This window comes from Podarcis bocagei (genome assembly GCF_964188305.1).
Source record: "Podarcis bocagei genome assembly, chromosome: 17".
NCBI classification, from domain to species: domain Eukaryota; kingdom Metazoa; phylum Chordata; class Lepidosauria; order Squamata; family Lacertidae; genus Podarcis; species Podarcis bocagei.
Genome location: NC_138143.1, coordinates 6,906,115 through 6,931,407, shown reverse-complemented (window position 1 = coordinate 6,931,407; position 25,293 = coordinate 6,906,115). Strand labels below are relative to the sequence as shown.

The 25,293-nt window shown below is 45.7% G+C and overlaps 1 protein-coding gene across 3 annotated transcripts; it reads right to left on the bottom strand.

Annotated features, from left to right (window-relative positions):
- Positions 1-5,091: 5,091 nt before the first annotated feature.
- On the bottom strand, positions 5,092-25,168 carry LOC308576381 (uncharacterized protein). 3 transcript variants are annotated; one of them, XM_081175687.1, is made up of 5 exons: positions 24,452-25,168; positions 10,158-10,648; positions 8,922-9,578; positions 7,514-7,639; positions 5,092-7,239 (listed from the first exon to the last, which is right to left on the bottom strand). In XM_081175687.1, the coding sequence occupies exons 2-5, from the start codon at positions 10,159-10,161 to the stop codon at positions 5,348-5,350; spliced, it is 2,679 nt and encodes an 892-aa protein (XP_081031813.1). In that variant the 5' UTR covers positions 10,162-10,648; positions 24,452-25,168; the 3' UTR covers positions 5,092-5,347. The 3 variants fall into 3 exon arrangements, with proteins under 3 accessions (XP_081031813.1, XP_081031812.1, XP_081031814.1); XM_081175686.1 differs by lacking the exons at positions 10,158-10,648; positions 24,452-25,168 and adding an exon at positions 13,877-13,956; XM_081175688.1 differs by lacking the exons at positions 7,514-7,639; positions 10,158-10,648; positions 24,452-25,168 and adding an exon at positions 13,877-13,957.
- Between the last annotated feature and the right edge of the window lie 125 nt (positions 25,169-25,293).

The window sequence follows — 25,293 nt, the reverse complement described above, 5'->3', positions numbered from 1 at the left end:
TTGTTAATCAAACCACTTCTCCCCTCTAGAGAGCTGTACTTTCTTAGCTAAACTCAAGAGAGGGCCCAGACATAGCTGTCAACTTACAGATTTGAAAATAAGGGATCAGCAGCCAAAATAAGGGGTTTTGCTTATACATAAATCCGCCACTGATGGAGCCATGCTGCTTTTGCTGCAACTGACTGTGTTTTGCAGGGGGTTGCACTAGATCAGTGTTTCCCAACCTTTTTTGGGCAAAGGCACACTTGTTTGATGAAAAAATTCTCGAGGCACACCACCATTACAGCCCCGTGACGTCAGCGCGCAGCGTCACGCCGGGAGGGACGCACGAAAGTGTAAGTTTCAATTTTCCCCCCTCCCCCTTGCCGGGGAACCTCCAAGCTTTGGGGGTGGGAGGAGGCAGCAAAGCGAGGCAGGAAGGAGAGCGCGGCTTGGCTGGGTGAGCTTTGGCAGGGGCAGGGAATGAGAGCCGCGAGGCGGGCGCTGCGGACGGAGGCGCTGCCCGCCGAGCTCGCAGGCAGCCAGGCAGGCAGACGGCGAGAGCCCCGCGCTGGGCGGCCTCTCCTCGCCGCCGCCGCCCCGCCTCTCGCCGCCCGACTCGCCCGCCTCCCTCCAGGCAACATCTCGCGGCACACCAGGCAACATCTCGCGGCACACTAGTGTGCCGCGGAACAGTGGTTGGGAAACACTGCACTAGATGATCCGAAGGGTCTACAACTCCGACCAAAGAAGAAAGGCACACAAAACTGATGAACGACGTCGAGATGGCAAAGCTTACAGGCAGAATTAGAAACCAGGAAGAGGACCTTTTTAATAAAGAATGGGGAAAGTTTATAATTTATTTGAAAAGCTATTGTAAAGAGTTTCATACACTGGTAGGATTGACAGAAAACTTGTAGTAAAAATTTGAACTATGGATGGACAAATGATTTATAAAAATAGAGTTATGAAAGGGATGCAGAGGGGGAAATCACTACATTAAGATGCTGCACTGGTTGGAGGGGATGCTAAGCAGCACGTTGGGGCTGCCGTCGTCCTGGCACGAGGAGTTCCATCGGCCCTTCCCCGCCCGAGAGAGAGGGAGGGAGGGAGACTTGCCCATGCTGCCCGTGAGCCCGGCATGAGGCAGCTTCGGTGCTGCGGCGGCCGCTGAAGTGCCGCCCTTCTGCGTCCCTCCCCATCCCCATCCCCTCCTCTTCCTCCTTCCTCAGGCTGCTTCCTCAGCCACCGCCGCCACTTCCGGCTTCCCCTGGCACTGCGGCAGAAGTCTCGCAAGAGAGGGGCTGCCTGCCTGCCCGCCGCCACCTGTCTCCTCACAACGTGCCCCTGAGGGGGAAAAGGGAGAGACGGAGACGCGGCAGCCAGTGCGCTCTCTCTCTCACTCTCTCTCGCGGCGTAGCCTCCCGAGCTGGGCAAGCATGAAACCTGGGAAATTTAAGGGACATCATCAATCCAGGACAGCAGTGGGAAACTGGGCTGGGATAAGGGAGTTTCCCACCAAATAAGGGGCGGTTGACAGCTACAGGCCCAGATCAGAAGGTTTGTAATCACCAGTGATGCTTTGCATGGAACCTCCTCTCTCAGGGCAGCCTCTGAGCTATTGCTGAGGGCACCCCCCCCCCCACAATTTATTTAACTGCTCTTAATTTGAACAATCCTGTTTCCTGCTTGGCAGGGGGTTGGACTCGATGGCCCTTGTGGTCTCTTCCAACTCTATGATTCTATGATTCTATGATTCTATCTTCATTGTTGCCTTTCCTAGCCTATTCACATGCAACAAGTGCTCAAGGTTGCTGGCTTATGGGAATTTCCTGGAACATTAACGCCAGCTTTTCCTTTACTTAGTTCCAAGGTGAATTTTTTAAAACCACGTTATTCAGTCCTCCCACATTGATTGACATCTAGTCTGATTCAGCTCGAGTTGTCAGATCCTGTGTGTTGTAGTTGCTAGTGTTGAATGAGAAGCTGGGAGAGCAGACAATAGAACACACATGGCCAAAAAACAGATAGTCAAACACAGTTACAGCTTTAAGCCAACACAAGGGCAGTAACAGCTTGTTCCTTTCAAGCAGGTTTTCAAGCCACCTGGATCTCTTCAGGCATTGCTCCTCTTCCTTGTTGGGCACTCCCAGTCACTGTCCTGTATCCAAGATGCTGACCCCATCCTTGGCATGCCCAAGATGAGCTTCCAACACACTAAGCCTAGATGTAAGCCTAGGAATTCTAATCTAGGAATTAAAATGGAGCTCAGGCTTACAGCCTTACCCCCACCCCAAATTCATAATATATTTACCGTATTTTTCACACTATAGGACGCACCGGACAATAGGACGCACTTTGTTTTAGAGGGGGGAGAACAAGAGAAAAAAATTCTCCCCCTCTCTGCCCAGCGCCCCTTCAGCGAAGCGGCAGGAGGCGCTGCGCAGAGGGGGAGAATTTTCCCACTCTTGTTTTCCCGCTCTAAAACAAGGTGCCGTTCAGGCGGCTACCTTGGAAGCCTGGAGAGTGAGAGGGGTTGGTGTGCACTGACCCCTCTCGCTCTCCAGGCTTCAGGTTCCTTTCGACCTGCTCTTTGGGGCTGGCGGGGGGAAGCCCACCACCAGCCCCAAAGAGCAGGTCAGGGAGCAGCGGAAAGGCGCAGCAGAGAGGCTCCTGCCATAGCTGCGCGTCACCTCTCCAGCCGGGAGAGGGTCGCGGGGCTATGGCTTCTTTAGCCCCGCGTGTGCTCTCCCGGCTGCAGAGGTGACACGCGGCTATAGAGGCTCCTGCCATAGCCACGCGTCACCTCTCCAGCCAGGAGAGGGTCGCGGGGGGCTGCTTTAGCCCCGCGAGTGCTCTCCCGGCTGGAGAGGTGACACGGGGCTGTAGAGGTTCCTGCAATAGCCGCGCGTCACCTCTCCAGCCGGGAGAGGGTCGCGGGGCTATGGCGTCTTCGCTCCATAGGACGCACACACATTTCCCCTTCATTTTTGAAGGGGAAAAAGTGCGTCCTATAGAGCGAAAAATACGGTATTCTGAGACCATCCGGTTAATGTGAGTATTCCATAATGTTACCTGATCCAACAGGGGTCATAAGAAGTGTTCGTTAATGTTAATATGTTATAAATGACCACTGTGCTATGTCAAATTTGTATTTCTTCTTCTTCTTCTTCTTCTTCTTCTTCTTCTTCTTCTTCTTCTTCTTCTTCTTCTTCTTCTTCTTTTCCAAGACCCCTAACCACTCAGTTGTGATATGTTCTGAAAGTGCTACATACTGTATTCTAACACACCAAACCTTCATGATGAATCCTTTAGATCAGGGGTGGGCAACCTAAGGCCCAGGGGCCGGATGCAGCCCAATCACCTTCTCAATCCGGCCCGTGGACGATCCAGGAATCAGCGTGCTTTTACATGAGTAGAATGTGTCCTTTTATTTAAAATGCATCTCTGGGTTATTCGTGTGGCATAGGAATTCGTTCACACACACCCCCCCCAATATAGTGCAGCCCACCACAAAGTCTGAGGGACAGTGGATCAGCCCCCTGCTGAAAAAGTTTGCTGACCCCTGGAATAGAGCCTTACTGCGAAGACTGTGTGTTGGTCAGCATGCACTGATCTACACACATAAAACAAATTCACTCACAAATTCACTCATGCCATTGGAATAGAGCATGGGTAGGCAAACTAAGGCCTGGGGGCTGGATCCGGCCCAATCGCCTTCTAAATCCGGCCCACGGACGGTCCGGGAATCAGCGTGTTTTTACATGAGTAGAATGTGTGCTTTTATTTAAAATGCGTCTCTGGGTTATTTGTGGGGCAAAGGAATTCGTTCCTTCCTCCCCCCCCAAAAAAATATATAGTCCTGCCCACCACATGGTCGGAGGGACGGTGGACCGGCCCACGGCTGAAAAAGGTTGCTGACCCCTGCTTTAGATAGAACACCTTTTAAAACCATGTCTGAAGCACAGTGTGTTTGAAGTGCATGCTCTCCTTTCTTTTTGAAACGCAAACGTACTAGCCAATGTATTTATTTTTAGGGTTAAAGGATTTGTGCCTTTGGCATGCATGTCTACTGCAGATGACCATCTAATTGTTTATAGCACTAGTGAGTCATATGAATGAACCAGCAAGTTGGTCAAAAACAGAATAAACTGAAGTGGTCTGAAATATAACACCCACCCACAAATTTTGCCCCTGGTGGCTTTTGTAGAGCTCTGTATGTACGGTACCCCTTTTATGATTTCTATTTATTTAAACATTGCTGTCCACACAGACACCACCAGGGGAGATTCTGCTTCCATGGGCTGTGATTTGAATGAAGAAGAAGAAGAAGAAGAAGAAGAAGAAGAAGAAGAAGAAGAGGAGGAGTTTGGATTTGATATCCCATTTTTATCACTACCCGAAGGAGTCTCAAAGCGGCTAACAATCTCCTTTCCCTTCCTCCCCCACAACAAACACTCTGTGAGGTGAGTGAGGCTGAGAGACTTCAAAGAAGTGTGACCAGCCCAGAGTCACCCAGCAGCTGCATGTGGAGGAGCGGGGAAGCGAACCCAGTTCACCAGATTACGAGTCTATCGCTCTTAACCACTACACCACACTGGCTCTCATGAACAGATAGATCCTGGGGATAGGAGAGATAGCTTCTAGAATGAAGAGATGGATCCTGGGGAGATCCTTTAGAAGACTCACATAGAAACAGTCACTGTGCTCTGAAGCCCAAATTGAGTATTTATGAAGTGGACAAAGGGCTACTCTGATTTTTTTCTCTCTTGCTTTTAACACTAGAAAGCTCCCTGGACATTGACTTCAAAGGGTGGGATCTCTGCTACTCAGGGTGAATGCTTTTTAAAAAATGAGAACAGCCGTAATTTAGTATGTAGAGCAGACTAACATTGATGAACACCCCTGATACCTCCATATTCATCCCAATTTCTTCCCTTTCCTGATTTGATAGCTATGTAGCTTATTCTTTATATATGTCTGCTCATTATAAATGACCCAGCTGCTAGATGAGCACCTTTTTACTTGATTTCCAATATTGCCTTATTCTTTATATATTTCTATTTTTATTTTCATATATAAATTCATTGCTAGATAAACAAAATATAATTACATTTTTCAAGTTAAAGCAACTGGCAAGTTCCACTGTAAACATTTTTATGTTTAAATAGAGTAACTTAATTTAATCTAATTAAATTAAATTAGAGCAATACAAACTATAGTAAACTCACACTGTGGAAGCAATGAGGTTGCTCTAGAATAACCTTACACTTATTCCTAAAAAACATATGTTGGGGCAAAAAGTAAACACTACTTTCATCAATAGTCTCTGACTTGCCTTATTCAATGGAGGGAACCCCTAGACCCCTCAGTGACGCCATGGATACCCATAGCGATTTGAAATGTTCATTTCTTTCTCCCGCTCCACAAAATATTTCACCCTCCCTATGGAAGTCCAGTGAGATGCCTCCTCCCGCTCTCTCTGAGCTTGCCTTTTCATTGCCTCTCGGATGGGCCGTTGTTCTTCGGTTATCGGCAAGGACTCCTCAAGGTCGTCTGGAGGTGTCCTCCAGGGAATAAAAGTATCCCCTCGGTACGGCGGAGAGGCTGGTGGTTGCAAGGGCTGAGCTCTTGTTGCAGATGGTCGGATGTTGCTCAGGAACCTGGAGCTTTGACGTGGCACAGCTGGTGGGTGAGGTCGGGTGGGCAGCCTCCCAGCATTGGTGGGATGTGGTCTTAACCAGCTGGCGTGGGAAAGCTGTGAGGTGGGCGGCCATCCTTCATATGTAGCTGGTGGCTTTGGCCATGGTTTTGGCAATGGATGTTCACAATGGGTGGGCAATCTCTGGGAAGAAGAAGAAGATTGCTGCCTAGGCACGGAGAAGGGTGCCAGCCTCCGCGCCAAGTGGGGTGCTGGCCTTGGCAGGGAGGGGGGCTGGGTAGTGGGCACTGGCTTATGCAGGGACTTCAGGAGAGGTACCTCCTGTGGAGCCTGTGAGTTCCCAGAACTACTGCTGGTGGCAGTTAGTGGAGGGAGATTTCTGGCCGCCATGGATGTACTCTTCTTCTTCCCAAGGGGATGGAAGACTTGCACAGACTCCATCATGTGCCAAGCCAGATTGGTCCTTGGGATTGGCACCAAGGGGCGCTCTTCCAATTTGATCTTTTTCCCTTTAATGCCTGGTGTGCTCCCTTTCACTGTGGCCTTCTCTTTGGTTTCAGGTCCCATCTCATTTTTCTCCAATCCTGTCTGGCAGTGTTTGGAGTTTCCTCTATCCAGATTGTCCTCTTCGTTTTTTAAACTTCCCTCCTCTTGAAATGGAAGCTTTCTCTTTTCCTTACATTTTTTCTCCTGACTAGGATGACTTTCCTTAGAGCCCGTTATGCTTGTTCCCTCTATGCTCAGAATACACTTGGGAAACTTGGGTGAAACTTCTGCCTTTGTCGAAATGCCTTTCCTTTTCCCCTTAATCTCTGGTAATGTCTTTGGCATCATGGACTTTTCATGGGTGGGCTGGCATTTTCTAGAGCCCTTTGGGATAGGTTCCAGAGTGATTCTGGGGAGCTTGATTAACGTCTGGGACTCAGCAACACCCCACTTTCTTCTCCCTGTCATGCTGATGGGTTTGCCTTCAATTTTCCCGTTCCCCTCGCGTTTGCCTTTGCTTTGGGTGGAGTCACATTTTGACTTCTGGGTTTTCTTCAAGGATTTGGGTCTCAGAGGATCTGGTGGAAATGGAAACCCGATATCTTTTAAGATGTAAACTGGGCGCTGGATCAGTGGATTACCCGAGGGCTTATTCAGTTTTGTATCCTGCTCATCTGTTGGAGGAAGTGATGCCCGTCCCTGTGTTGCTGAGCCCTTTCTGAGTATGGCCACCTCTGTGCCCTTGATGTTTAGATCTTTCACAAAGGAATGTGGGTGCAGGGCTTTTGGCACCTCTTTGCATGGCTCAGGGGCATCTGGGATTGACTTTGCCTCTACTCTGAAAGACCTTGTGGACACTGGTGCTGATGACTGGTGGCTCCCCAGGGCTTCCTCTGGAAGGCAGGCCTCCACCAGCATTCCTTCACTGCCTTTGGTTGTCTCACTGGAAGCAAGAGGTGGAAAGAGGCCTTCTGGAATAAGCGGCTCCAGTGAAGCAATCAGGGTCTCTATCTCGGGATACTTGGAGAGGAGGTCCTCTGGCAGCTGGAACTCGTCTCGGAGGAGACTTTCTTCATCGGCTGGTTGGGGAGGTGGTGGCGGATGTTCCACCACTGAAAGAAAACAAATGAAAAGCACAGCACTGAGTGCCTGAAGACAAAGAATCTACTCCAGTTGGCTGAGACAAACTTGAGGAAGTCCAAGACTCCCATGACTATCTGTTAGAGCATCTCCATATTAAATAAAGTTTAAAAGTGGCATATGGTTCTGGCTCCATGTTTATCATGTGTAGATTCTTAGCTGACCTATCAGAAGTGCTAGATTAGGCCATGACATCTAGTCCGGAAGGCACACTTGGAAAGCACATGGTCTCAGTCACCCACTTACCATTCAGCGCAGCATTGTTGGCCTGGGTTCCTTCCAGTTTTTCTTGTGCTATAGATGCACCTAGGACATCTGTCACTTGGGCACTGACTGCTCCTGTCCCCTGAAGTCCATGTGGGACTTGTACAACTGAAAGAAATTAATCAGGAGGGATCAGTGATTCTACAGCCAAGGAAGACCATTAATTAATTAATTCAGTTACTCTTTCTTCTGTCCAGAGGAAGGTAAGTGAAGGCCTTGTTCTCTGTCCTAGGGAGGCTCAGCAGCCATAGACATTCCAACTAGATAATGCACAAAACTGTCTAAAGGTGGGCAGGCTGGCTGCCTGAAGGTGGGATCAGGGGCTAAAGTGGCCTAGTTGCACTACTGGGCTCAGTGTGTTATCAGTGATATAAACTGGGGACCATTTTTATATACCTCAGTGTTCAGTGATGAGGTGACAGCGGGGAAACTGAATAGTATAAGGTACCCTGAATCCAACATTGTCCCAGAGGATTATGGGTGGTAGTATATGGTGTGTGGTATGCTCACATGACATGCTGTTTTGGATTAAGAACATAAGCCTATGAGAAGAGCCCTGGCTAAAGGCCCATCGCGTCCAACATCCTGTTCTCAGATGATACAAGGAGGACCTGCGTACGACAGTGCTTTCCCCACTTGTGATTCTCAGCAACTGAGAATAGGGAAGGTAGAATATGGCTGTTGTGGCCAGTAGCCATGAATAACTTCAGCTATGAAATTGGATTGTTTTTCTAAACAAACTTGTCTCTCCGCTGCGATGAGAGGTTGTCCCTTGCTATCATAATCTTGCCAGAATTGTGCACTGTACAGTATTCCAAATGTGGTTGCACTGTAGATTAGGATAACAGCTTTTGGTTATTGGAACTTACTCTGTTCCATAAGAATATACCCAACGCTCACCCACATTGCCGATGCAGGTGGTGCCGTGGGTTAAACCACAGAACCTAGGGCTTGTTGATCAGACGGTTGGCGGTTCGAATCCCCGCGACGGGGTGAGCTCCCGTTGCTCAGTCCCAGCTCCTCCCTACCTAGCAGTTCGAAAGCACGTCAAAGTGCAAGTAGATAAATAGGTACCACTCTGGTGGGAAGGTAAACGGCATTTCCGTGCGCTGCTCTGGTTTGCCAGAAGTAGCTTAGTCATGCTGGCCACATGACCCAGAAGCTGTATGCCAGCTCCCTTGGCCAATAAAGCAAGATGAGTGCAGCAACCCCAGCAATCCACGACTGGACCTAATGGTCAGGGGTCCCTTTACCACCCACATTGCAGGGCCATGTGGAAATGGTACTAGGAAATGGTACCTACTGAGGTTAGGTTAATTGCCTGATGGGTTAGAGGGTCCCAGACACCCATTAGAAAGCAAATGATTCCTTTACAAAGATGAGCACAAACCTTGTGAGGCTGCAAAGTACCCAGTGGCTGGGGCAGGATCCAGGGTGGACTGAGGTTCCACCTGCTGGAGGACCAGGAGCATTTCATTGTTCGCAGCTGGTGGCATAGGGACAGCGCTACCAATCCGGACGATCGGGTTCCTCTGCTCCAGTGGGATGGGAGCTAATGTTCCATGGTGGTAGAGGCCCACCCCGTCCTGGAAGGTGGCTGGGCGAATGGGTCCAAGACCAGGAGGCTGCACCTGAACCAGCTGGAGGTGAGGTTGTCTATATAATTGATTCACAGGTCTGGCTGTTGCAAAGCCCCTGTGCTGTGTTTGCAGTGGTGCATACAAAGGCACTGAGAGATGTCCACTTGTGCCCCACCCATGGAAAGAAGGACGGAGAGCTACTGGGGTGAAGAGCTGCTGCTGATCATTCGGTACACCCTGTAAGAGAGGTATTTCACCATGAAGGTATCCCTGGGTGGTGGTGCTGCCTTGGTTTGGTTGGAAGGGCAGAGCTGATCCTTGAGCCTGCAGCCAACCGCAGTTCTCACATGGTGCTGATGAGTGGGAGATGCTGTGTTGACATTCTCCCACCGTGGAGCTGGTAGTCACTGTGGTGCTCTGAGGCTGGCTGTTGCCCCCTTCGGTCCGCCTGCTGTTCGGAGCCTGATCTGCAATGCAAACAAAGTGAGCAGGAGTGTAAAGATCCCTGCAGTTTTTGATCAGCCTTCGCAAGAATGGGCCCTTCCTTAGCAAAGTGGTTTTCTTATTGTTAGGTCAGCCTCTTTACCACTTCTAATTGTTAGGTATTTTAGAGACCCTTTTCTTCAGTTCCCTCTCTACTCTTCAGTGCTGCTCTCCATCCCTCCTTCCTTTGGGCCTTAACCCCTCATGAATGTATGCTGTTTCTCAGCAATGCCCACCTTGTTTGACTTTTCCCCAACTCCTGTTGCTGGAGGTTCTAAACTACTGGATCTTTGAAAAGGGTTGTGTAAAAATGCTGATGAATGGCCTTCTTTTGCTGCCTTGAGGTCTTCCTGCTATTTTATTATCCCCTAGTATCTGGTTGCTTATGATCCCATTGGGGAGGAATCTTTTCCCCATCCTATCTCCCTCCCTCTCTCTTCCATGGAGAAATAGCGCCACCCTGCTGATGTTGCCATAACACATTCTGTCTTTCATGATGCTCTGCTATGTCCCCCCCTCCCCCGGGTAAACATGAGGGTGAATTTTCCCCCAGTGTTCCTCACCCATGCTCAGTGTCAATTCTAGTCAGCATCCCTTAGGGTGAACCTATGGATCTGGGATCATATGAACCTGTTTACTGCTGTCACCACAGTAACCAGCAAGATTCTAACTGGCCAGAGAATGTTATGATGCAAAAGGCAGTGCAGAGTCATGGGCAGTTGGCCTGAACTGAAGGTGCCAGGAAAACAAAGATGTCTCTTAGTGGAACTGAAGAGTAACTGAAGTTATGGCCAGTTTGAGTCATAACAAGCCCTACCACACTCTCCACCCATTGTAGGCATCCCCCCAGTGTGACCGGGTTAATCTAGATACCTAGTGAAGTGATGGGCACCAGCTACCGTAAATCTTACACCTTTTAAAGCCACCTGTTTATATAACTTGGCGAGAAAGGGGTCACAACAGCAACAAAGAGCATCATTCATCTAAGGACACCACTCCTCTCAAAGAACAATTGCTGTTTCTGGCTCTCAGATGAGAGCAGAATCAAACCAAACTTCATTTGGCTCTGGATCAGTGGATAATTTATGGATATGTACTTATTGATCTATAAAAACCCGTAAAAGAAATGGAGTGGCCCTCATAGTCAACAAAAGAGTGGTGAAAGGTGTACTGGGATGCAATCCCAAAAATGATAGAATGATCTCGATATGAATCCAAGGCAGACCTTTTAACATCACAGTAATCCAAATTTATGCACCTACTGGTGCTGAAGAAACGGAAATTGACCAATTCTATGAAGACTTACAACACTTTATAGAAGTGACACCAAAGAAGGATGTTCTTCTCATTATAGGGGATTGGAATGCTAAAGTAGGGAATCAAGAGATAAAAGGAACAACTGGCAAGTTTGGCCTTGGAGATCAAAACAAAGCAGGGCAAAGGCTAATAGAGTTCTGTCAAGAGAATAAGCTGGTCATCACAAACACACTTTTCCAACAACACAAGAGACGACTCTATACATGGACATCACCAGATGGGCAGCATCGAAATCAGATTGATTATATTCTCTGCAGACAAAGATGGAGAAGCTCTATACAGTCAGCAAAAACAAGACCTGGAGCTGACTGTGGCTCAGATCATCAGCTTCTTATAGCAAAATTCAAGCTTAAACTGAAGAAAGTAGGAAAAACCACTGGGCCGGTAAGATACAATCTAAATCAAATCCCTTATGAATTCACAGTGGAAGTGAGGAACAGGTTTAAGGATTTAGATTTGGTGGACAGAGTGCCTGAAGAACTATGGGTGGAGGCTCGCAACATTATACAGGAGGCAGCAACGAAAACCATCCCAATGAAAAGGAAATGCAAGAAAGCAAAGTGGCTGTCCAACAAGGCCTTACATATAGCGGGGGGGGGGGGGGAGAAGGCAAGCAAAATGTGAGGTAGATAGTGAAAGATATAGGAAATTGAATGCAGATTTCCAAAAAATAGCAAGGAGAGACAAGAAGGCCTTCTTAAACGAGCAATGCAAAGAAATAGAGGAAAACAACAGAATGGGAAGAACCAGAGATCTGTTCAAGAAAATCAGAGAAATGAAAGGAAAATTTTGTACAAAGATTACCATAATAAAGGAAAAAAGTGGTAAGGACCTAACAGAAGCAGAAGGCATCAAGAAGAGGTGGCAAGAATACACAGAGGAATTATACCAGAAAGATATGGATGGCTTGTACACCCCAGGTAGTGTGGTTGCTGACCTTGAGCCAGACATCCTGGAGAGTGAAGTCAAATGTGCCTTAGAAAGCATTGCAAATAACAAGGCCAGTGGAAGTGATGCTATTCCAGCTGAACTATTTAAAATTTGAAAAGATGATGCTGTTAAGGTGCTACACTCAATATGCCAGCAAGTTTGGAAAACTCAGCAATGGCCAGAGGATTGGAGAAGATCATTTTACATCCCAATCCCAAAGAAGGGCAGTGCCAAAGAATGCTCTAACTACCGCACAATTGCATTCATTTCACACACTAGCAAGGTTATGCTTAAAATTCTATAAGGAAGGCTCAAGCAGTATGTGGACTGAGAACTCCCAGAAGTGCAAGCTGGATTTCGAAGAGGCAGAGGAACCAGAGACCAAATTGCAAACATGCACTGGATTATGGAGAAAGCTAGAGAGTTCCAGAAAGACATCTACTTCTGCTTCATTGACTATGCAAAAACCTTTGACTGTGTCGACCACAGCAAACTATGGCAAGTTCTTAAAGAAATGGGAGTGCCTGATCACCTCATCTGTCTCCTGAGAAATCTCTACGTGGGACAAGAAGCTACACTTAGAACTGGATATGGAACAACTGATTGGTTCAAAATTGGGAAAGGAGTACGGCAAGGCTGTATATTGTCTCCCTGCTTATTTAACTTATATGCAGAATTCATCATGCAAAAGGCTGGGCTAGATGAATCCCTAGCCAGAATTAAGATTGCCAGAAGAAATATCAACAACCTCAGATATGCAGATGACACAACCTTGATGGCAGAAAGTGAGGAGGAATTAAAGAACCTTTTATTGAGGGTGAAAGAAGAGAGCTCAAAATATGGTCTGAAGCGCAACATCAAAAAAACGAAGATCATGGCCACTGGTCCCATCACCTCCTGGCAAATAGAAGGGGAAGAAATGGAGGCAGTGAGAGATTTTACTTTCTTGGGCTCCATGATCACTACAGATGGTGACAGCACCCACAAAATTAAAAGACGCCTGCTTCTTGGAAGAAAAGCAATGCCAAACCTAGACAGCACCTTAAAAAGTAGAGACATCACCTTACCAACAAAGGTCCGTATAGTAAAAGCTATGGTCTTCCCAGTAGTGATGTATGGAAGTGAGAGCTGGACCATAAAGAAGGCTGATTGCCAAAGAATTGATGCTTTTGAATTATGGTGCTGGAGGAGACTCTTGAGAGTCCCATGGACTGCAAGAAGAACAAACCTCTCCATTCTTAAGGAAATCAGCCCTGAGTGCTCACTGGAAGGACAGATCGTGAAGCTGAGGCTCCAATACTTTGGCCACCTCATGAGAAGAGAAGATTCCCTGGAAAAGACCCTGATGTTGGGAAAGATGGAGGGCACAAGGAGAAGGGGATGACAGAGGATGAGATGGTCGGATAGTGTTCTCGAAGCTACCAGCATGAATCTGACCAAACTGCAGGAGGCAGCGGAAGACAGAAGTGCCTGGCGTGCTCTAGTCCATGGGGTCACGAAGAGTCGGACACGACTAAATGACTAAACAACAACAACAACACTTATTGATCTACTGCTTTTTCTCCCAATGTTCTGTGTTGTTGCTCCCTGGAAACTCTTGGCTTGTGAGCTGCTTTGGACAAAGTGCAGTGGACCTTATTCTACAAAGTGCGATGTAGGTTGACAGTGGTTCCAAAATAATTCTGTGATTTTGAAGGCGCCTCAGTCTTGATTGGCACATCTCGTGAAAGTTGTATTGAAGACTAAGTCCCATTGAAGAACACTGAATAGGACTTAGTCGTGGCTTATCTAAACACCATGGGTGGTACTGGGACTCTGACTACCTGGAGTGGACTGTGCCTGGTAACTTTTGAAAGGAATCCCCCTTTCTCCCTATTCTCTTGCTTACACTTCCACGTATGTTGCCTTCTTTAAGTTGTTGAAAGATCTGCACCATTTCCCTGCTATAATCCCTTAACTTCTCAGATGGCTTCTCTGTCTGCTTCATGGGACAATGAAGCAGAACATCTGAACATTAAATGGAACCATTTCCTACCTGCCATGCCGATAGGAGCGCTCAAATAGCACGAACATAAAACCAACCAATGGAGAGCAGTGCTTGCACTTCTCATGGATCCAGTGTCCAGTAAGAAGTGGGCAACGGAATGGTGATGGTACAAAGCTGTTCATTAGTGTCTCTATGGTAACCCTGCAGAATGTGAGGAAGGGGCTAGGAGAATATTAGAATCAGAATCAGATGATGTCATCATGGAAGGTGGAAGAGCAGCCCAGAGGTGAGAAAAGGGTGATCCGTTCACACTACCTGGTTGACAATTCACAGGCTCCTTTCAAATTTTTTAACATGGGCATCTAAATTTTCCTTGGGGGTGGTATTTTTGAATGGAAGACCAATGTATTCTTATTTTTCCTTATTAAATGCTAGCTCCACATCCTGTTAAGGTCAACGCACCTGTAGCTGTGTCCTATCATGTTAAGTATAATGGTTTAATGGAGATTGAAATGGAAAATGCTTGTATATATGTTGCCAAAGGTTTACGGTAACTGGGAAATTCCATTGGGCTATATGGAAGCTAAGAAGAGCTATCTGAGCACTGAGATGGGTTGATAATTAACTGTTGATGTTCTCTGCTAGCTCTCACATGGTGAGAGAGGGATTCAATTGCAAGTGCAGGGATCTCAACTCAAGCATCCATGACAGATGGACATCCAACCTCTGCTTCAAAACCTCCAAGGAAGGAGAGTCCACCACCTTCTGAGATAGTTTGCTTCACTGTCAAACAGCTCTTATCATCAGAAAGTTCTTCCTGAAGTTTAGTTGGAATCTGCTTTCCTGTAACTTGAAGTCATTGGTTTGGGTCCTAGCCTTCAGAGCAGGAGAAAACAAGCTTCGTCTTCCACGTGGCAGCCCTTTAGATTATTTGAAGATGGCTAGCATATCTCCTCTCAGTCTGCTTTTTTCCAGGCTAAACATACACAATTCCCTCCACCGTTCCTCATAAGTTTGGGCAAGGAACAAGGTGACTAGAATGAGATGTGAGACCGATTGTAATGTCAGTGGAAAATATTAATGTTCACCCCAAGGTGAAAGACAGAAACCTGTAATTCACAGGACATTTTGATGGACAAGTGACATGATGGGCACTACAATTTATCTTCAACGCCTCCTCTTCCTGTGACATGGCATGACAGGTTATTGTTGTCACTCTTTTTCATGGGGTGGGATTGCTGTAACGGTTTTGCAAAAACAATCCCATTATGCTCTTTATTTGGGGCTGCTTCTTCCTCTAGCCTTTGGGAGTGAAAACCTTGTTGCAACAAAATAATAGTCACTTTGCTTCTTGTCTGGCTGGTTGCAACTTCTGATTATTTTCTCTGACTGACAAGAAGGACTTGTGGCATCATGGTGAGTCCCTTGAGCCCTAGGGGTGGGCAGTACATAGTGACCCCATATTTCTTAAAACACAGGTTATATTGAAAGCCCCCCTAAACCTTAAAAGCCCCCTGAACCCTGGAACAGACCCCACACCTCTCGAAATCAGGACAATCAAAATTCCTCTTCCTAATTCAGCTTTCCCTATCAGCACTTGCCACCGTGGTCAGCATACCAGTGTACTGGAAGAAGCAAAGATCACCAGTGTTGAAGCAATGCTTCTTCAACATCAACTTCGTTGGACTGGTCATGTTGTGCGGATGCCTGATGATCGTCTTCCAAACCAATATTCCAAACTTAAAAATGGAAAGCGTAATGCTGGTGGTCAACAAAGGAGGTTTAAAGACTCTCTCAAGGCAAATCTTAAAAAAAGTAGTATAAACACCAACAATTGGGAAACACTTGCCTGCAAGCGCTCCAGTTGGAGAACAGCCTTTACCAAAGGTGTTGTGGGCTTGGAAAACGCTCAAACTCAGGACACAAAGGAGAAACGTCCTAAGAGGAAGGCACACTTGGCAAATCCACACCGTGATCAACTCCCACCCGAAAACCAATGTCCCCACTGTCGAAGGACATGTGGATCCAGAATTGGCCTCCACAGTCACTTATGGACTCATTATTAGAACCATGTTTATGGAAGACAATCTTACTTGGCTATGAGTGATCGCCAAAGAAGAAGAAGAAGATGGCAGGGGCTGAGGGGAGTTGCAGTTCAGAGCCCCCAGGGGCCACCAGGTTGAGGGGAGCTGCACCAATTCATTATCAATGCATTTATCCTTGCCCTCCCTTCCCCACACAGAAAGCTGATGAAGACTGCAATTTGAAGAGGACAGCTCGCTATATTGCCCTCATATTAAGGTTCCTCTTTCTTTTTTATTTGCATTTCCCTGTGTTTTGTTTTTTTTATTTCATAAAAGTTATATACCAGAGTTCAGTGGCATACTGTGGAGGGGCCAGGGCGGCCATGGCCCCAGATGCAAAATTCTGAGGGGGCAATGATTTACAGATGGTATTTAACTCTGAGTAGGCTTGCTAAGATGTATAAGACTGAATCAGATAAGTCCTGGGGATGCAAAGAGGTGGAGGAAACGTTCATGGTGGAATAATGGGTGGTACGCCAGGGGGATTAGTGGGGATGGGGTTGGGGATAGTTTGCCTATTTCTGTTTTCCATGCTTTGAGCATGGTCTGTGTGTACCTGTTAAGTGTTGTGGGAATTTTTTTTAGTTTGTTTGGGAGGAGTGAGAATGCTGTGGTGCAGGTATTTTCAATTCTGTCCCTCTCTAGGTGTACCCATTGTTTTGTCTCATCTTCTAGTATATATGGGATTATATGGTGTATTTGGTTGGCATTGTAATATGCTTCTATGTTGGGGATTCCCCATCCTCCCTCTGAGGTGGGGAGGTGCAGGTATTTGGGGCTTATTCTTGGTTTTTTATGTGAGAAGATAAAAGAGTGTAGTTTTCTCTGTCAACTGCGGAGTTGGGTTGGGGGGATCCAGATTGGGAGGGTTTGGAATAGGTAGGTTAGTTTTGGGAGGGTGATCATTTTGATCATGGCTATGTTGAAGCCCAAGTGTTCAAGAAGAGATGGGGACAGCCCAGTTGAGTAGGTTTTTGGGTGTTGTGCTTGGACCATCGAGTGACGGACTCTTCCTGAGCTAGATATTGGAGCAGTCCTGTGCCCAGTTTGAAAACATTTACCTTATGCCAGTATTTTAAGGCTGCTCACCAGGCCCTGGTCAGTAGAAGGCATTCCCCAGTTTCCAAGAAAATGTCTGAGTTAGGCATACATCTGGGGATCTGGAGGAGAGCCCTCAATTATTTAGCCTGGAGATTATCCAACTAAGATGCTAATCTTCCACTCCAGGTATTAGAGGCATATAGTAATTGGGCCGCTGTCATTTCTCTCTTTTTTTTTGGAAATGATTTTTATTGGTTTTACAAAATAAATCTCACATTTAACACATTTAGATTTTAAAAGGGAACAAGATTCTTCCAAACCTTTGGACTCCTCTCCTCTCCTCTCCTCTCCTCTCCTCTGTGGGTCCTTCATATATCTACGTCAACTGCATATTATAATTCATCCGCATTACAGAGGATACCTCAGGTTATGGACGCTTCAGGTTACAGACTCCACTAACCCAGAAATAGTACCTCGGGTTAAGAATTTTGTTTCAGGATGAGAATAGAAATCGTGCAGCAGCGGGGGTCCCCATTAGCTAAAGTGGTACCTCAGGTTAAGAACAGTTTCAGGTTAAGAACGGACCTCCAAAATGAATTAAGTTCTTTTTTAAAAAAAATAATTATTGGAATTATATTTACAACATAACAAATAGCCCCCCCCCATACACAAATCCACCCTCATTAAATGTCAACATAACATACAATGAGCATAACATAAAACAATACAAACAGCCAAATAAAAGACTTCCTTTATCCTGTATCTGGCCTCCTTATTTACTTCTAATAAACTGTTTCCTTTATGAATAATTATTAAGATTTTTCTAATTATAAATATCCACAAAGTCTCCTGCAGACATTAATTGAAACAAGTCCAGGTATGTCAGAACAAATTAAGTTTTTAACCTGAGGTACCACTGTATAGTCCTCCAAAGTACCGTATTTTTTGCTCTATAAGACTCACTTTTTCCCTCCTAAAAAGTAAGGGGAAATTTGTGTGCGTCTTATGGAGCGAATGCAGGCTGCGCAGCTATCCCAGAAGCCAGAACAGCAAGAGGGATTGCTGCTTTCACTGCGCAGCGATCCCTCTTGCTGTTCTGGCTTCTGAGATTCAGAATATTCTTTTTCTTGTTTTACTCCTCCAAAAACTAGGTGCGTCTTGTGGTCTAGCGCGTCTTATAGAGCGAAAAATACGGTAGCCAAAGTCTTTGTAACATTGCAAGAGTTATTGAAGATCTGCCAGAGAGCCCAAGTGAGTACCAGTGGCCAAGCTGCATGCTCCGGCACTGGGGGCGGAGAGCAGGCGGGGGCCTGGCTGGCGTGCATTCCGGGGGGCATGGCGCCCGGTGTGGTGGTGGGGTGTGTGGCACGTTTCCGGGGGGGCAGCCGCGATGGTACCGCCCCTCCCCGATGGTGCCGGGGGCGGTGTGCTCCCCCCGCCCCCATTCTTCCACCAGTGTTCTTTTAGGTACAATCCGTATTTGTCCCATTCCTTATTGAAGTTTTGATCCTCATGATTTCTCATCTTCCCTGTCAGCCTCGCCATCTCTGCATACTCTAGTAGTTTCATCTGCCAGTCGGCTTTTGTCGGCGTCTTCTCCCCTTTCCATCGCTGGGCAAACAGCATCCTTGCAGCTGTTGTCGCGTTCATGAATAGTCTTCTCAAATCCTTCGGTATGTCTGCTCCTAAAATTCCCAACTAAAAGGCTTCTGGTCTTTTAACAAATGTATTTTAAACTTTTTTTTATTTCATTATATATCATTTCCCATAATTCTTTATTTACAATTCCACCACGTACGATAAAAGGTGTCCTCTTTTTCCTTACATTTCCAGCATACATTTGAGTTAGTTCTATACATTTTTGCTAACTAACTGCGTGTTAAATACCAACGGTACATCATCTTCATATAATTTTCTTTCAGCATGTAACACGCTGTAAATTTTAAGTCTTCTTTCCATAATTTTTCCCATGCTGTCAACTGTATACAGGATTATATCCAAAATCTCTTGCCCATTGAATCATTACAAATTTGACTTCATCTTTAACAAACCATTCCAACAACTATTTATACATTTTTGAAAGAAGTTTCACCTTATTTTGTAACAATACCCTCTCAAAACTCCATAATTCAGTAGTGAAACGCTTTCTTTTATCCATTTTAAAAACATCGTTCAGCTGATGGTATTGTAACCAATCTGTTAATGGGTCTCTTGTATGTCATCATTTTCTTTTTTCAATTTTAGCTGATTTTCCTCCTCTCTATGCAATTCTTTATATGTTCCCCAGTCTTTTCTTAGATTCAGTTTTTCCACAGAAATTGCTTCTAGTGACGATAACCACCATGGTGTTTTTTGTTCTAACAGATTTTTATATTCATCCCATACCGCATATAGGGACTTCCTTATTACATGGTTCAGGATTCCTGTGTACCTTAACTTTTTCATACCATAAATACTCATTGGGCAGCTGTTTTGGCATTGAATACTTTGATGGCAGGTGGAATATATTGACCTCCTTTAGTAAAGAAGTAGCACAGTGGCCAACTGACAACCTGTGCTTTCTGGAGGACCGCAGATCTATGGGTGGGTCCATGTCATTGTGTGATGGAATGTCAGCCCCAGGTATTGGAAGCTTCTAATCTATTGTGACTATTTGCACTGGGGAAATGTCTTCTCAAAAACCAAGATTTTAGATACCCCAAAGTTTATTTTTAGATCATTCTGAATGTCATAAGACATGAACCTCCTCTAATTGGTAATGTAGACGTGGTCTGGAACATGAGAGAATGGCTGTGTCGTTAGCATACAATGGAGTCCTCCTGACCCCAAGTCTGGGCAGGTGGCCAAGTGGGTTCATTAGGGCACCCTCAAGGTCTTTTAAAAATATGCTAAAGAAGGAGGGTGCAAGGATACAGCCCTGTCTGACTCCTCAAGACATATTTCACTCAAAAGCTGTCCCTGGGTACCCCATCTGACTAACAAGGGCCTTGATGAGGCAGAAAAGTATTTTGACAACCAGAACCTGGTCCAACTTTCCCCATAACATGGCTCTGGAGATGAAATCAAAGACTGATTTTAGTTCCATAAAAGCTAAATGCAATTTGCCTTGTAGAGGTTTTGAATATATCTTGGCAAGGTGGAATAGAACTAAACAGTGATCAGAAGTTGAGTACAGTGGTACCCCAGGTTACATACGCTTCAGGTTACAGACTCCGCTAACCCAGAAATATTGCCTCGGGTGAAGAACTTTGCTTCAGGATGAGAACAGAAATCATGCTCCGGCAGCGCAGCAGCAGGAGGAGACCCCATTAGCTAAAGTGGTGCTTCAGGTTAAGAACAGTTTCAGGTTAAGAACGGACCTCCGGAACGAATTAAGTACGTAACCCATGCTACCACTGTAGTTCTCTCTAAATGCAGCTTGTGCCTCAGTAAGGAAGCTATTCACATTCAGAAAGGCAGTCAGTCTATTGCAGAGGTAGTGGGCATACTTTTCTCCCATTATTGGTAACAAGCTAATGGGTCTATAGCAGGGGTTGGCAAGGTTTACCTCTCCTGGGCCAGGACACTTCCATGGAGATCGCTTTGTGGGCGTTCTGCACAGAGACAATTTCCAGCACCACAGAAGTGAATTCCTGCTCTGTGCTGCGCCGGTTTAGCGCAGTGTGCGGGGACTTGCCGAGCGGGCGGCTCGGTTTGGGGGCAGCTTGTGGGCCATTTAAACGATCCCCATGCGCCACAGGTTGCTGACCCCTGGTGTATAGTTCTCAGGGTCACTGGGTTGGCATTTCTTGGAGTTTGGGACCATTTGTGTGGCATGGAAAGGTGAACTCAAGGAAGAGGATCTTTAGTCACATGATAATGAGTTTATTGGGGTAACAATAGGGTTGGAGATGGGATGAGAGTTCTTTCTTTGCAGGACATGGAGGAAGTGGATCAGATCAGCCATGTCTGGCACCCTTGAAGAAGGAGTGGGGTGATTAAGGCCAAAATGTCTTTAAACAGCAAGTTGCAGCTATACTGGTGACTGGGAGCATGGCTGTCAACTTTTCCCTTTTCTTGCGAGGAATCCTATTCAAAATAAGGGAATTTCCCTTAAAAAAGGGAAATGTTGACAGCTATGACTGGGAGTGACTGCCAGGACCTAAAGGATCTTCACTGGCTCCCAGTATGCTTCCGAGCACAATTCAGTGTTGGTGCTGACCTTCAAAGCCCTAAATGGCCTCGGCCCAGTGTACCTGAAGGAGTGTCTCTACCCCCATTGTTCTGCCCGGACACTGAAGTCCAGCGCCGAGGGCCTTCTGGTGGTTCCCTCCCTCTGAGAAGTGAAGTTACAGGGAACCAGGCAGAGGGCCTTCTCGGTAGTGGCACCCACCCTGTGGAATGCCCTCCCATCAGATGTCAAAGAAATAAACAACTATTGGACTTTTAGAAGACATCTGAAGGCAGTCCTGTTTAGGGAAGTTTTTAATGTTTGATGTTTCAATATGATTTTATGCTGTAAGCCACCCAGAGTGGCTGGGGAAACCCCACCAGATGGGCAGGAAATAATAATAAAATCTACTACTACTACTACTACTACTACTACTACTACTACTACTACTAAATAAAAGAATATAAGCTTTACCACACAACCCCTTGCCCCTCTTTTTCTTCCCAATCCTATGCAGCATATAACACTAATATCTTACATCAAATGTAATTGATCTGTAGAAATCACAACCTAAAAAAAGAAACAATGCACTTACTTTTTAAACTAAGAAAATCTTTAATAAAAACAAACTCTTCAACTATAATACTCTTTAAAGGCTATGAGACTATTAAAAGATAATAAATATAATAAAACAATAAAAGCAATTCTTGCAAGCAGCATTACAACAACCTCGGCTATAAAATTGGAGGCTTCAACAAAGCTATTGCTGCCAACGCCATTTTCAACACCTCGCTTGGCATGCTATGTGACCCGGACAGCGGTATCAGCAGCCTATGCCAATGGTGAGCAGGCAAGGACTCACCTTAGTCAATGGAGGGAACCCCTAGACCCCTCAGTAACACCATGGATACCCATAGCGATTTGAAATGTTCATGTCCTTCTCACGCTCCACAAAACATTTCACCCTCCCTACGGAAGTCCAGTGTGATACCTCCTCCCTCCATCTCTGAGCTTGCCTTTTCTTTGCCTCTCGGATGGGCCGTTGTTCTTCAGTTATTGGCAAGGATTCCTCAAGGTCATCTGGAGGTGTCCTCCAGGGAATAAAAGTATCCCCTCTGTATGGTGGAGAGGTTGGTGGTTGTACTTGCAAGGGCTGAGCTCTTGTTGCAGATGATTGGATGTTGCTTAGGAACCTGGAGGTTTGACCTGGCACAGCTGGCCGGTGAGGTCTGGTGGGCACCATCCTAGCAATGGTGGCCAGTGGTCTCCAACGTCTGGTGAGGAAAGCTGAGAGCTGGAAAGCTGAGAGCTGGATGGCCATCCTTCATGTGGATGTGAGCCTGGTGGCTTTGGCGATGATTTTGGCAATGGGTGTTCCACATGGGTTGGCAGTCTTTGGGCAGAAGAAGAAGATTGTTTCCTAGGCAGCGAGAGAGGTGTCAGCCTTCGCACAAAGTGGGGTGCTGGCCTCAGCAAGGAGGGGCGATCGGAAGGGGGATCTTCATTAATTCCTCGGACTCTGGAACACCCTAGTTTCTTCTCCATTTCCCTTCCCATTTGCTTTGGGTGAAGTCTGGAAGAAAAAGAAGAAGGTGAAATCATTATTTTAGATGCACCTAGTTTGTCCATAATGGAAAGTCTTAATTTATTCCATTGTATTATATCCATATTTATACCTTTCCAAGATGACTACAATTAAACTGACCCAACTTGTTCAAATTTTGTGTAATTTGTACCCCCAGATGTCTAAAACTTTTCCTAGCTTTTGGAATCTTCAACATTGCTGTAAAAGTCTGCTATATATGTGGTGATGTATGAAAAAATGTTACCTCTGCTTTCTTAAAAGTAACTTGTAATCCTGAGACCCCGGAGGAACTGTTCCAGTTCTGTGCATAATATTTTGCCTGCTCTGATAGAGTCAGAGGTGCATAAAATTATATCATCTGCAAAGAGGTCTGATTTTTGTCCATTTCTGTTTATAACCACTCCTGTACCTTTGTGTGTGTGGGGGGGGGGGAGTTTTCTTTTAAGTATAATTGGTAGAGTAGAGAGAGAAAAATGCTTATGTATGCTACCATTGTTGCTTAAATGATTTATGCCCAAAGATGGAAGAAGGAAACAGTTCTGACAGAAGAAGATTGGCAATATGGAATATGTAGAAATAGCAAAACTAACCAGAGGAATAAGAAATCAAGAAGAGAGACTTTTTAAAACAGAATGGAGAAAATTTATTGACTATTTGAAGATACATTGTAAGCAAATCAAAACATTACTGGGACCAATATAAACACATGCAGTAAGAGTTAAGAAATGGGGGGAGGAGGAAAATAAGAGGGAAATAGTAAATATATTTGAATTGGACATGCCTTAATAAAAAAATATAAAATAACCGCAGAAAGGAGAGGAGGGAAGTTGAGCGGAAGGTACATGAGATCTGTAAAGACTTTGGGTTTTTTGTTAACATATTTATAAAAATTGGAAATGGAAAATAAATATTTATAAAACAAAAATGTTTGTAACCATTCCTGGGCAAGAGAGGGCATTGCATACTTTGATTGCAAATGGTTCTAAAATTAATACAACCAACAGGGGTGACAGAGAACATCCTTCCTTCTGAACTAAAAGGCCCCAAGCTTTAGCTCAACTAAAAGGCCCCACATGAGGAAGTTACTCCAACCCCTGGATAATTTTAATTGTTTATGATCCCATTGGGGAGGAATCTTTTCCCCATCCTATCTCCCTCCCTCATTCTTCCATGGAGAAATAGCGCCACCCTGCTGCTGTTGCCATAACACATTCTGTCTTTCAGGATGCTCTGCTATGTCCCCCCCTCCCCCCCCCCCGGGTAAACATGAGGGTGAATTTTTCCCCAGTGTTCCTCACCCATGCTCAGTGTCAATTCTAGTCAGCATCCCTTAGGGTGAACCTATGGATCTGGGATCATATGAACCTGTTTACTGCTGTCACCACAGTAACCAGCAAGATTCTAACTGGCCAGAGAATGTTATGATGCAAAAGGCAGTGCAGAGTCATGGGCAGTTGGCCTGAACTGAAGGTGCCAGGAAAACAAAGATGTCTCTTAGTGGAACTGAAGAGTAACTGAAGTTATGGCCAGTTTGAGCCATAACAAGCCCTACCACACTCTCCACCCATTGTAGGCATCCCCCCAGTGTGACTGGGTTAATCTGGATACCTAGTGAAGTGACAGGCACCAGCTAAATCTTACACCTTTTAAAGTCACCTGTTTATATAATTTGGTGAGAGCAACAAAGAGCATCAAAGGACGCCACTCCTCTCAAAGAACAATTGCTGTTTCCGGTTCTCAGATGAGAGCAAAATCAAACCAACTTGCTTTTGGCTCTGGATCAATGTGGATAATTTATGGATATGTACTTATTGATCTACTGCTTTTCCTCCCAAAGTGAATGTTTTGTGTTGTTGCTCCCTGGAAACTCTTGGCTAGTAAGTTGCATTGGACAAAGTGCAGTGGACCTTATTCTACAAAGTGCAATGTAGGTTGACCGTGGTTCTGAAACAATTCTGTGATTTTGAAGGTGCCTCAGACTTGATCGGCACATCTCGTGAAAGTTATATTCAAGACTAAGTCCCATTGAAGAAAACTGAATAGGACTTAGTTGTGGCTTATCTATACCCCATGGGTGGTACTGGGACTCTGACTACCTGGAGTGGACTGTGCCTGGTAACTTTTGAAAGGAATCCCCCTTTCTCCCTATTCTGTTGCTTCCACTTCCATGTATGTTGCCTTCTCTAAGTTGTTGAAAGATCTACTCCATTCCCCTGCTATAATCCCTTAACTTCTCAGATGGCTTCTCTGTCTGCTTCATGGGACAATGAAGCAGAACATCTGAACATTTAGATGGCACCATTTCCTACCTGCCATGCCGATAGGAGCGCTGAAATAGCACGAACATAAAATGAACCAATGGAGAGCAGTCCTTTCACTTCTCATGGATCCAGTGTCCGGTAAGAAGTGGGCAATGGAATGGTGATGGCATAAAATTGTTTATTGCTGTCTCTATTGAGGCTGACCAGATTGGTCCTGGAGACTGGACCCCATAAGGGAAAAGGGCATAATTTTATTTACAACAGAGGCTTGAAAGGGCGTTCTTCCAGTTTGATCTTTTTCCATCCTTTGTGTTGATGTGAGCCTGATGGCTTTGGCAATGGAT

Bases quoted from the DNA above. Each gene is read 5' to 3' on its own strand.
- LOC308576381 (XM_081175686.1), bottom strand. From the start codon at position 13,952: ATGAGAAGTGCAAGCACTGCTCTCCATTGGTTGGTTTTATGTTCGTGC. The intron at 9,579-13,876 runs GTAGGAAATGGT...TTTGCATTGCAG, and splicing joins CGCTCCTATCGGCATGGCAG to ATCAGGCTCCGAACAGCAGG. The intron at 7,240-7,513 runs GTAAGTGGGTGA...GTTTTCTTTCAG, and splicing joins CAACAATGCTGCGCTGAATG to TGGTGGAACATCCGCCACCA.